We start from the raw sequence: 13538 nt of genomic DNA, 5'->3' as shown, positions 1-13538 counted from the left end.
TTCTGAGGCTTGGTGGAACACAGAGACTCACTTAGCGCAGTGAGTTCTGAGGCTTGGTGGAACACAGAGACTCACTCAGCACAGTGAATTCTGAGGCTTGGTGGAACACAGAGACTCACTCAGCGTAGTGAGTTCTGAGGGTTGATGGAACACAGAAACTCACTCAGTGCAGTAAGTTCTGAGGTTTGGTGGAACACAGATACTCACTTTGCGCAGTGAGTTCTGAGGCTTGGTGGAACACAGAGACTCACTCAGCGCAGTAAGTTCAGAGGCTTGGTGGAACACAGAGACTCACTTAGCACAGTGACGTCTGAGGCTTGGTGGAACACAGAGACTCATTCAGGGCGATGAGTTTTGGGGCTTGGTGGAACACAGAGGCTCACTCAGCGCAGTGAGTTCTGAGGCTTGGTGAAACACAGAGACTGACTCAGCACAGTGACTTCTGAGGTGAAACACAGACTCATTCAGCGCAATGAGTTCTGAGGCTTAGTGGAACACAGACTCACTCAGAGCAGTGAGTTCGGAGCTTGGTGAAACACAGAGGCTCACTCAGCGCAGTGAGGTCTGAGGTGAAACACAGAGACACACTCAGTGCATTGAGTTCTGAGGCTTGGTGAACACACAGACTCACTCAGCACAGTGACTTCTGAGGTGAAACACAGCGAATCACTCAGCGCAGTGACTTCTGAGGTAAAACACACAGACTCACTCAGCACAGTGACTTCTGAGGTGAAACACAGAGACTCACTCAGTGCAGTGAGTTCTGAGGCTTGGTGAAACACAGAAACTCACTCAGCGCAGTGAGTTTTTAGGTTTGGTGAAACAGAGACTCTCTCTGCGCAGTGAGTTCTGAGGCTTGGTGAAAAAGAGACTCCCTCCGCACAGTGAATTCTGAGGCTTGGTGGAACACAGAGACTCACTCGGTGCAGTGAGTTCTGAAGCTTGGTGAAACACATAGACTCACTAAGCACAGTGAATTCTGAGGTTTTGTGAAAGAGTGGCTCACTCAGCACAGTGAGTTCTGAGGCTTGGTGGAACACAGAGACTCACTCAGCACAGTGAGTTCTGAGGCTTGGTGAAACAGAGGCTCACTCAGCGCAGTGACTTCTGAGGCTTGGTGGAACACAGAGACTCACTTAGCGCAGTGAGTTCTGAGGCTTGGTGGAGCACAGAGACTCACTCAGCACAGTGAATTCTGAGGCTTGATGGAACACAGAGACTTAGCGCAGTGAGTTCTGAGGCTTGGTGGAACACAGAGACTCACTCAGCGCAGTAAGTTCCAAGGCTTGGTGGAACATAGAGACTCACTTAGCACAGTGACGTCTGAGGCTTGGTGGAAAACAGAGACTCACTCAGGGCAATGAGTTTTGGGGCTTGGTGAAACACAGAGACTCACTCAGCGCAGTGAGTTCTGAGGCTTGGTGAAACACAGAGACTCACTCAGCACAGTGACTTCTGAGGTGAAACACAGAGACTCACTCAGCGCAATGAGTTCTGAGGCTTAGTGGAACACAAACTCACTCAGAGCAGTGAGTTCGGAGCTTGGTGAAACACAAAGGCTCACTCAGCGCAGTGAGGTCTGAGGTGAAACACAGAGACTCACTCAGTGCATTGAGTTCTGAGGCTTGGTGGAACACACAGACTCACTCAGCACAGTGACTTCTGAGGTGAAACACAGAGAATCACCAAGCGCAGTGACTTCTGAGGTAAAACACACAGAATCACTCAGCACAGTGACATCTGAGGTGAAACACAGAGACTCACTCAGTGCAGTGAGTTCTGAGGCTTGGTGAAACACAGAGACTCACTCAGCGCAGTGAGTTTTTAGGTTTGGTGAAACAGAGCTCTCTCTGCGCAGTGAGTTCTGAGGCTTGGTGAAAAAGAGACTCTCTCTGCGCAGTGAGTTCTGAGGGTTGGTGAAAAAGAGACTCCCTCAGCACAGTGAATTCTGAGGCTTGGTGGAACACAGAGACTCACTCAGTGCAGTGAGTTCTGAAGCTTGGTGAAACACATAGACTCACTAAGCACAGTGAATTCTGAGGCTTTGTGAAACAGTGGCTCACTCAGCACAGTGAGTTCTGAGGCCTGGTGGAATACAGAGACTCACTCAGCACAGTGAGTTCTGAGGCTTGGTGAAGCAGAGGCTCACTCAGCGCAGTGAGTTCTGAGGCTTGGTGAAACACAGAGACCCACTCAGCACAGTGACTTCTGAGGTGAAACAGAGACTCACTCAGCGCAATGAGTTCTGACGCTTAGTGGAACACAGAGTCACTCAGAGCAGTGAGTTCGGAGCTTGGTGAAACACAGAGGCTTACTCAGCGCAGTGAGGTCTGAGGTGAAACACAGAGACTCACTCAGTGCATTGAGTTCTGAGGCTTGGTGGAACACACAGACTCACTCAGCACAGTGACTTCTGAGGTGAAACACAGAGAATCACTCAGCGCAGTGACTTCTGAGGTGAAACACACAGACTCACTCAGCACAATGACTTCTGAGGTGAAACAGAGACTCACTCAGTGCAGTGAGTTCTGAGGCTTGGTGAAACACAGAAACTCACTCAGCGCAGAGAGTTCTGCGGCTTGGTGGAAACACAAAAACTCACTCAGCGCAGTTAGTTTTTAGGCTTGGTGAAACAGAGACTCTCTCAGCGAGTGAGTTCTGAGGCTTGGTGAAAAAGAGACTCCCTCAGCGCATTGAGTTCTGAGGCTTGGTGAAAAACAGACTCGCTCAGCACAGTGAGTTCTGAGGTGAAACATAGAGACTCACTCAGTGCAGGGAGTTCTCAGACTTGGTGGAACACAGAGACTCACTCAACGCAGTGAGTTCTGAGGCTTGGTGGAACACAGATAGTCAGCCCACTGAGTTCTGAGGCTTGGTAAAACACAGAAACTCACTCAGCGCAGTGAGTTCTGAGGCATGGTGAAACACAGAGACTCACTCAGCGCAGTTAGTTCTGAAGCTTGGTGGAACACAGAGACTCACTCAGCGCAGTGAGTTTCGAGGCTTGGTGAAACAGAGACTCTCAGCGCAGTGAGTTCTGAGGTTTGGTGAAAAACAGACTTGCTCAGCACAGTGAGTTCTGAGGTGAAACATAGAGACTCACTCAGCGTAGGGAGTTCTGGGGCTTGGTGAAAAATAGACTCGCTCAGCACAGCGAGTTCTGAGGCGAAACATAGAGACTCACTCAGCGCAGGGAGTTCTGAGGCTTGGTGGAACACAGAGACTCACTCAGAGCTCTTCATCCACAAGAGCTGCCGAGTGTCTTCCTAGACTCTGGAAGATTAAGAGCTGCTTCCTTATTGTTAGTCTGTTGCAGCCCATTTTGCACAGAGCAGACAAACTGATAGGTATAATACTTTGTCTACAGTTCATTCTGCTGTGTACTTTCTTAATACCTACTATTGTTTATTGCACGGTACATTAATTATCTTTCTTGTTCGCAGGCATTCGCTGGTTCATCTCGAGTCCCAATCCCCGTCCATTTGCACCTGCTTCAGTCCTCAGCATCTGTCCTGTCCTTCTTTCAAGCTTTCAAGTGCTCCCTTGTGTATGTTAACCTCCTCCCAGCAGAGAGCAAACCTTTCCTGAGAGTTGATCTAGCACAGGTCTTAGCAGGGACACTGACACTAATGCAGGCATACACTATTGGAGCCTACGGTGTGTGATGGCCACAGTGAACTCGCTGCCTAACGACTGAAAATATTCAAAGACACATGAATTCATAATATCTAATAAATGTTGGGTAACTGGCCTACACCCAATTTGCACTCAAGAAGTCTGAATACAAAACTGCACAAAGGATAACTTCCTCAGTAAACAAGCATTAGGAAAGTAAATAGGTCTCAACTTTAATGTATGATGCATACCTATAAGCTTTGTCATTGTGTACTTGTGCTGCTATTTGTAGCCAAAAGCATTCCAATACAATCAAATGTGCATGTGCACAGAAGAGTGACCATTTTGAAATGGTGTTTTTCATGAAGAAAAAAAAACATTCCAAGATGGCCGCCCGCATCTGCAGACATACACATGCACCGTGCACATCAGAGAATGATTATACTTTGACAAGATGGCAATTCATGCGTCCACAAACATGAGGATGCATGGGCGGCTACCATGGAATCTTTATCAAAGTATAACAAAAGTCATCCCAAAATAGCTCCAAGCGTATGTGCACACAGGTGGGGCCAAAAAACCCCCAAAATAAAATAAAAATTATTATCAGACGATCTACAGAGAGAGCAGCTGGGAAAGGGAGAAGTGGGAGAGCACTGGACAAGCAGCCAGAAGAATGCGTGGACGAGAGAGTGTGCAAGTGGATGGCGATAGAGCAGGGGGTAGGCTAGATGGCACCTGATGAGCAGATAGGCGAGTGAGCTAGTGCGCAGGACAGCACTGGGCGAGTGGACAGGGGACAGAGCAAGCAAATCAATGGGAGCTCTCTGGCCTTTGGAAGGGGCGACAGCCCACTGGATAAGGGAGTGTTATTAATGGCAGAACTCAGCTATTGCAGGACTACTCCAATCAAGCCACAAAAACAGAGGAGCACAATGAGGACAAAAAATCCCTACCGTCACGTGTGGCAGAATACACTTCCATGCCAATGAAAATTGGTACAAAAGCAACATTCAAGTGGGCAGGTCACACGAGAAACTAAGAGCAAAGCCACTGAATGATTAACAGGGATGGAGCCAAGCAAATCATCAGCAGTGAGGGGTGGACTCAAAGCCTACGAACTGCGGGGCATATTTCCAAGGGTGGCGATAGGCAATTATCGCCAGTTTAGCGGCCGTTTTCGGCCTCTAAGCAGCGATAATTGTATCGCTCTATTAGCAAGCTGTCACTAACTGATGTTAGCGACAGCTTTTAGGCGATTGCAAGCGGTTTGGGGCTCGCTTTGCATGTCAGCGATATTTATCGCTAATGACATGCAAAGTGGGCGTACCCAACCTGTTAGCGACGTTAGCAACTGCTTTCAGTCGCTTACAGGTTGGGTATGCCCACTTTGCATGGCATTAGCGATAAATATCGCTGACATGCAAAGCGGGCCCCAAACCGCTCGCTATCGCCTAAAAGCTGTATCTAACATCAGATAGCGACAGCTTGGTAATAGAGCGATAGAATTATCGCCGCGTAGCAGCCGAAAAACCGGTGATAATTGCCTATCGCCACCCTTGGTAATATGCCCCAGAAGCTTATGGAGCCGGAGAAGGAAAGTAACTAAAGTAAGTACACCCCTGGTTTCCTAGATTTTTGGTCTTTGTTTCACAGTGACATGACAATATGAACTAATTAGGTATAAGAGAGATAAAACAAATTATGCACGCATATTCGACACAAACTCTAGTCTACATGCTTTATTTGAAGAGGAGCACCTTGAACAAACAGCACTCAGAGAACTATCTAATAACAGGAACACATTTAAAAGGTTACACATTTCGATGCCATTAACCATTACTCTTTTTTGGGACATTTTTAATGGACAAAAGACTTAGGTGTCTTACCATTTAATTGGTTTGGAAATTAAACTCTACAAAGGCATGAAGCACAAGTGTGAATGGTCTCACAGACACTGAAATGACACATAAGGCGTCTCAATCGCACCTTCATATTAGGCACAGTGCATGTTAATGTGTACTTTGCCCTGTATCTCTTTAGAAACTCTACGTCTGCAAGACAAGTGTAGAATTACTTTCCGAAGGATGTAAGGTTTGTAAATAATCACTTTATCTTCTGACAGAGAAATTTAACAGGTCCGCATTCTGAAGTAAGTGGAAAATATCAGGGATTCAGACCCAAAGATGTCAGCAGTAAAACAAAGAGAATGAGGTGGATTACAGAATACAGATATAAAAACATGGTACGGTTTCCTGATAGCTCCAACGATCGAGAAGGCAGCTTGCAGCTTGAGTCACAAGAAACCTAGGGGCATATTATCAAGGACGGGCGATACATTATCGTCGCTTTTATCGGCAGGAAACTGATAATATGCCCCTCACATCTCCCACATGATATGGAAGCAGTAGATGCATGTGACCCGTTATCTTGCAGACGAGATGAACTATAGATACTAGACAGGTGACAGATACACATACAACAGTTGGACATGAATGATTAAACCCTTTCTCCCCAGGTGAAATCTCGGGCCATATTTATCATTGGATTGCGCTGCCCTTGTGTCACGCATGGTGTTTCAACGGAAATGCAATCCTTAAGTTACATTTACCAAGCAACGCATGGCCACCTTGCGTGGCTTTGCATTGCTTGGTAAATCTGGAGTAATGAAAAAAAGCGCAAGTAGCTGCTGTGCGATTCTCTGTGGCAGGGAGGCGTTCTATGTGTGGCGAGTGGGTACTCCCACCCATGGATTTTGGCGCATTCCCAGATTTATCAAGAAGCTATGCCTTTCCGATGGAGGCCCAACGAGGAGAAATGTCTTTATTGCTCCTCTTTTTGAGTGCAGCATACTCAGAACTAGAGAAGCGTCTCTAAGGGTTGTTTTTGTGCAGGAAGACATCACTTCTTGCACAAAACAATTCTGCCTGCAACGCTGGCACACTTGCACCATGATGCAAGGGTCCCTGAGTTGGTGCTGAGCTGCAGTTTGTGCACCAGCACAACGAGAGAGCAGGGATGTGCCATGTTTTAGTAGATATGGCACCTTCTTTCCCTAGCCATTTGACAAAGCGTTGGACTGTGTCAAATTTTGATACATCTGGGCCTCGATGTGGAAAGGGCCAGAAAGTAGGGCGTTCCTGTTGTAATCGTGTGTTTGTTAGACTACCACGGTCTGAATGAGGACTTTTGTGTGGTTCCATTGTGTGTTTTTTGTATTAGGAACATATTGGCTGCTGTGTTATTCATGTGTATATGTAGCGTGACAGCAATTATCCTCTTGGGTTTATAAATAAGCACACTGAAGTTGTTATTTTAATGCAGCAAAATCTATATTGAGCATTCAATGTTAATTGTTTTGACAGAATTAATGTGGAACCACCCCCGTAACCGAACTCATCCTGTCAAATCATAAACGAACGAAGCGTTGCATGCTAAAATTACACTTTCAGGAAACACTGTGGCAGATAACAGAGTTGGTGAGAACAAAGGAACTGTGAAAGAAAAATATTCGAATTTTTGATCACTTCGGAGGACTGTTCTGGTCCAGGAAAATCACCCTGCAGAAACAAAGAAACACAAGAGACACAAATCAGTCTTTCAGATTCCTGACTGCCTGTTCAATTTCCCAACAGAAAAAGCATGGAACTTCTGCAACATACCAACAAGGTTGAAATGTCAAATACAAGGTTTTAAATGTGGCCCACTCATGAACAGAGGGGGCAGATTTATCAAATTTTCACACAGTTCAACGCAGCAAGCCACCTTGCTGCAGTGTGGTAAGGGCAGGAATGTGATGTATTTAACAGCATACAGCACATTCCTGTACTTTCCATGCGCTGGCACACTCTTGGATCCTGGCGCCAACACAGGCAAACATAGTGCAAGGATGCCTGCCTTGTAAGCAGGATTGTTTTTTTGCACCTTCCTGCACAAAAACAATCCTGTGAGGCATTTTCCTCTTTCTATGTGTGCTTAGAATGCAAATAAAGATATTTCTTCTTGTCATGCCTCACCTGTGGGCGCATGTCATTCTGACACTTACCAGGACTCCCAGTAATGGTAAATCGGGGAATGCACCAAAATACCCATCCATGGTCCACCCCTGAAAGGCCTCCCTGGGGCAGAGTAACGCAAGGCAGCGATTTGCGCTGCATTGCATTACTATAAATGTATCCAGGCACGCAGGCGCACGCAAGGTAATCTGACTTTGTTGTGTGTCACCCTTGCGCCCCCTTGTGTGGAACAAGGGCAACACAACAACAATGATAAATGTGATCCTTTGTATATGACCCCCATGTTAGATAATCCTCAAGTGTCACTGCTGATATTCCTTTGCCTACCCACCTTTACCCCCGCTATTTGAAAAGTATCTCTTGCTTTTCTATCATCCCCATTCGCCTTGCTGGGTAAGTACCTATGACCAGGCTGAAAAAGAGCCTTCTTAAGCATTTTACTGTGCCTGTCATTTCAATCCAATTGAACCAAGATATACAAGTATCAGGACTGATTGCATATGAATACTTAAACAATGAGGCCCATATTTATGGGAGGGTAACCAAAGCAGTGCAGCCAGTCACCTTGCTGTGCTACATTACTGGGAAAGGGCAGACAGAAGTGCACCGACTAGCAGAATACTGCACATTCCAGCCTTTCTCCCCGCACTGGTGAAGTTTTAGCTGCACATTCCCAGGTTTACCAGTTCTGCTGAATCTGAGAATGTATCAAAATATGAGAATGCATCAACATCCATGAAAGTTGGGTGAGACCACCCATGCAACACCCATGGCAGAGTAGTGCAAAGCAACGATTTGCGCTGTGAATCCAGATTTATGAAGCCACTAAGGGCCATGCAAAATGGCTTTGTGTGGCTTCATAAATCTCATTATTGAGTTGTGTCATGCATGTGTGGTGAAAGTGTGACGCAACTGACCGAATAAATATAGCCCTGAGGGTTATGTTCCTACAGAGATCCCAAATATTGTGCATTGCATAACATGCAAGGCTTGTGAGTGCTGTGTGCAAAGGCAGATGCACTCACTACTAGTAATCTTCTCATTTAAGTGTGCACCTACTAACCCTCCCTCCAGTTACAACTTGGGAGCCTTAGGTCCCGGGTCAAAACATACTTTGAGGACCTAGGTGCATTTTTTCACATGCCCCTATCGTCACCACAACGTCACTTTTAGTGTGACATTGTGCTGGTGGTAGGAGCTTCGCCGTAGTTACAAGGCATTGTTCAGCCACTTAACGTTGCTTAGTGCAGCCTTGTAAATAAGGCACCCTTTTACGCTGTTCTGAGCATCAAAGGGGATGGCAATGGGTGTTGCGGTGGGCGTTCCACCACAACACCAATTGATTTTGATGCTGCCCTCTATTTGCAGGTGTAGTGTCAATAGGAGGCAGCGCCAAAATTAAGACCAGGGAAACCCTGGTCTTAAATAGGCAAAACAAGGTGAAATGCTTTATTTCTCCTCGTTTTTAATGTTGTTGTTGATTATTTATATGCAGAAAGGTGACCCTTCCTGCACATAAGCAAAAAAATGTCATTAGCAACTTCTATGTGTGCTGCATTAAACAGCACACATAAAAGTTACAAAAGGTAATTTAAAGATTGGTTATGTGCAGACATACAATCTTCCCCTGAAACGCAGGCCCCCTTACACTATGGTGCAAGGGTGCCTGCTTTGGTGCTGGGCTGCTAAGGTTAGCGCCAGCGCGGGGGGAAACACAGGGCTGTACTATATTGTTGTAAATATGGGGTAGCCTTGCGTTTCTGAAGTGGCGGCGTTAAGCCAAGAAGGCACCGCACTTTGTTGTAAATATGCCCCTTAGTGCTTGGTGAAATATTTCTATCTATTGCTTATTTTCAGCTAATTCAGCCTCGCCACTATGACAAACATTATTTAATTACAGATTCATTTATTAGAAACGTTGTCCCCAACAGCAAAAAGAGGCAAAAGCTAAGAATTCCAGGTGTCGGCTTTCCAAAGAGTACCAACAGAAGGTTTAAACCTGAATTGATAAATCCATCTTTTTTTGTGCTTGCATCAGATTTATCTTGCAATAACATTTGACATGGAATTTAGAGTGTGAGAAGCATGTACCTCTCATCGTTGGACACACTAAGCATGTCTTGGTGGATGTTTAGAGTACGACCACATCTTATTAAAATTGCACAAAGTGGTTGATAATTGCACATTTAATTGCCTGATCTTCTTCTGATCAATCTCATTCAAAACTTGTATTTTTGGTACAGGAAGAACAACCAAAGCACTCCATCCAGTGAAATCTATCATTTTCCCCCTTAATTCTAATCCTCCACATTTTCTGTCCTCTTCTATCACTGTGGCTAGTGCTTGACCTCTGGCTCTCCTGAGTAAGAGAAATTGGAAGGGGCAAGAGACAGGAGAAAATAGTAAAGGTACACTGAAAAAGAGATCAGTATAGCGAGAGAGGTGAAGTTGAGGGAGAAAAAGGTAGAGTTCGAGAGAAGGTAAAGTGATAGGCTAGGTATAGATAAACTTAAATAGACATGGTGAGGTAGCCTGAAATAAGCTACTGAAAGATAGGGGGAAGAACTAAAAAAACAGAAAGAGAGGTAGAGCGATGGGTCATGATTTAGACTGAAATAGAGAATTAGTGAGAGTAAGAAAGAAGGAAATGTAGAGTGATACAGGGATGGTTGCATGAGGAATGAAGTTGGCAAAGAGATAAAGCATAAACAGACGTCAGCTAGAGAAAGTTAGATGAAGAAAAATGGCATCCCTTTAGAAAAATGACGGTATCTGTCCCAGAGTGGGGCGCTCTGGGTAAGACTGACCGGACTGGGGCCTTGGGCTGACACGGGGTCTGAAGGAGCCATAGCTGCCGGATCCTCCATGTTGTCCTCCACTCGTTTTGGCCCTTATGTGAATGCTTGCGGAGAGGGAGGGGGTCTCATGGCCTTACTCTTTGAAGAGCAGCATCGTTTGGATTAGTGTTGTTTCTTTTGTTTTGCACTTTTGCTTCAACGACTTCGATGAGGACAGCAGGTTCGGTGTCTTTTACCTTGGTCTAGTGTGCTTGATGTTTATCCGAGGCCTGGGCAATTATCATTTCTTTTATGGCCTTGGAGTGCATTTAGGAGCCGCAGGCTTTAATATCGTGGTTCACTCCAAGCACCACAGGCACATTTCAAGTGGGTCTGTAAAGAATAATTGTCGAACAAAGGGGCATATTACCAACAAATAGCGATATTTATCGCTAAGTAGGATTAGCGGCAATATTTTTATCGCCGCGCATCACCGATTTTTATCGCTGAGATAACTTGCTATTATATTAGCAAGGTTTATCTCAAAAGCGATAAAAATCCAGGCGATAGCAGCGAAATCCGTGAATATTGCTGACAATACAGCGATATTCACGCATTAGCGACGAAATGCTCTTAGCCATGTTATCCACCTCCCATTGGATAACATCGCTAAGAACTGGTCTGGGCAGGTGTTAGTATTTGGAGATATTCGCGCTTAGCCATCGCTACGCCTGCCTTGCTAATAGGCAATAGCGACGTTAGCGACTGCTGTCAGTCGCTAACGGGTTGGGTACGCCCACTTTCATGTCATGCTGACATGCGAAGCGGGCCCCAAACCGCTCGCTATCGCCTACAAGCTGTCGCTAACTGCTGTTAGCGACAGCTTGTTAATAGGGCGATAGAATTATCGCCGCTTTGCGGCCGAAAACGTCCGCTAACGTGGCGATATTCGCCTATCGCCCTTCTTGGTAATATGCCCCAAAGTTCCTATACATTTTAAATCCTGAACGTTTAGGGGGGTGACATAAAGAGGCTGAACCTGTTGAAAACATTTTTGGAGAAAAAGAGTCAACAATGTCAACGACCTCCTGAGGGGATTTGATCTCCGGATTCGGGTTGATGGCAAAGATAAAAGGGAACTGGCCCCAATGTGGGTGCTTTATGGCTCCAGTGATGTCATGAGGTTTACGCTTCTGGCACCGAAGCAAAGCCAGAGCCCGCTATCGGCCTGGAGAGCAATTGCAAAGTTTTTGGATTCAGTATAACGCCTGGGATATTCAAGAGGTGAGGAGTCTGCAGGTAGAGGCGTCCATCACTAAGACAAGCATTTTAAGTCACAAGAATGCAGGGGCTCAAATGAAGGGCTCATCATAAAAGAAACAAATTAAATGCAGGTCCCATTTCAGCACAACAAAAGAAACCAGGGGGAATATATTCTTCAACCCTTTCAGGAAGCCCACAGCTACTGGAAACTGCAATATGATGGCTGATTGGGGGTCCATTTCTAAACCTGTTCCTATTTTTTATGAGTACGCACCATAGTGTTTTCCTCCCCAGACTGATATTCCTTATAAGCCAATGAGAATATGCTTTTCAGCAGTCAGAGTTTGTACATGTATTTCTTTATAGGCCTATTCTGTTCTGCCTCATTTATTACTGCCATCTTCACTAGAAAGCACTTTATTTGTTGTAAATATTTGCATAAATCTCATTAGTATCGTCTGTTTGGCTCGTCTTCTTTTGTTTTAACTTTATGGATTTTGAAGAAGACAGTACAAAAAAACACGGGGCACGTATGGGAATATATATCATTAGTCCAGTAGTATGGGCCAGGAGGGAACATAAGCATTGGTGATACCAGCATATACAGCAATCAAAGCATAGCATTCAAGGGCGGAGTAAACACATGATGCAAAGCAGTGATGTCAAGTGGAGCAATCATGGTTACATAGCCTTAAGGTTAATGATTACAACTACAGTTAGGTAAGATTAGCAATTGGAATCAGCGGCAATGGTCAAAAGGTAGTTCCTGAAAGGCTGCCAGATATCTCTCGGCCTGATGTAGGCAGGTGTAAGAGTGGCATATACTTCACTGGTAGAGTCACAATAAATCATACTGTTAAGCCAAGCCTTAATTGTGGGACGAACTCCAATGCCACAGTGCAATGCTATCTCCCTTCTGGGCAGCAATAATGCAATGGTCTTATATCTACAAATCGATTTAGGAGCATCTGTCATGTAGCCTGGGAGAGCCATAAGCGGGTCTGGGTGGAACGCAACATCTGTCATTAAGGAGATACGTTCAAATATTGCACTCTAATAAGTCCCAATGTATGGACAACTCCGCGGCCAACATGCTTACCATCAACCACGAAAAATCAAAAGTTATGCGCATTAACCGTTCTAAAAAGAAACCAACACGAAACTGGCTCTTGTCATCTAGAAAGCTAGAAATGGTCTGTGAATATCGATATCGGGGGGTCATCATTGACCACAAGGGAAATTTTATGCCGCAGTGTGAAGCCATAAAAAGGAGAGGACTAACCATTGCAGCAAGCCGTAGAAACTTAAAAAACACGGTTTCTGGCCCAAGCTTACTTCCTCTCATAAAGGTGATACAGGCCAAGTTAATCCCAGCCATTACTTATGGCAGTGAATCTATGAGAGGGAGGGATGCTCCTTTAATAGACAGAACAGTGGCAAAAGCACTATGTATGATCTTCGGCCTCCCAAGGTATTCATCGCCTGCCCAAATGAGATTAGAGCTCGGGTTACAAAAAGAAGAGCTGGCACGCAAGGGAGCATACATAAAAACCTGGCATAAAATAAGCAGGGGAGACCCGAATACCCTAAATGCTCTCCTGTGGAAGGAACTTCAAAATAAAAAAACTTTTCTGGCAAGGCGGTACCTGAAGGCCGCCATTGAGGACCTTGGCTTACAGCAACTCTGGGAACTTCCAGGCTCTACAGCGGTCTTTAAAAAGGTGGTCAACAAGACAGTCCGGAAGGAATCACTGTTGCAGGACAAAGCCACCCTATCAGAGCGGGCTCACAGCTGGCTTACACTTCAATCGTACACTACGTCCTTGCCTCAAACCTATCTTCAGATAGGTTTCACTAAAAAAATAAA

The 13538-nt window shown here is 45.4% G+C and overlaps 1 protein-coding gene across 6 annotated transcripts in view; it reads right to left on the bottom strand.

Annotated features, from left to right (window-relative positions):
• Window positions 1-5342: 5342 nt before the first annotated feature.
• TEX14 (testis expressed 14, intercellular bridge forming factor) overlaps window positions 5343-13538 on the bottom strand; it is a 2253432-nt gene continuing 2245236 nt past the window's right edge. For all 6 annotated transcript variants that reach the window (XM_078679858.1, XM_078679856.1, XM_078679860.1 and 3 more), the window contains one exon: window positions 5343-7175. In XM_078679858.1, the coding sequence (XP_078535984.1) occupies window positions 7139-7175 (37 nt within the window). In that variant the 3' untranslated portion in view covers window positions 5343-7138. The remainder of the gene's footprint in view (window positions 7176-13538) is intronic.

The sequence above is a fragment of the Lissotriton helveticus genome, chromosome 3_1 (assembly GCF_964261635.1).
Source record: "Lissotriton helveticus chromosome 3_1, aLisHel1.1, whole genome shotgun sequence".
NCBI classification, from domain to species: domain Eukaryota; kingdom Metazoa; phylum Chordata; class Amphibia; order Caudata; family Salamandridae; genus Lissotriton; species Lissotriton helveticus.
This window is presented reverse-complemented; position numbering and strand designations above follow the sequence as displayed.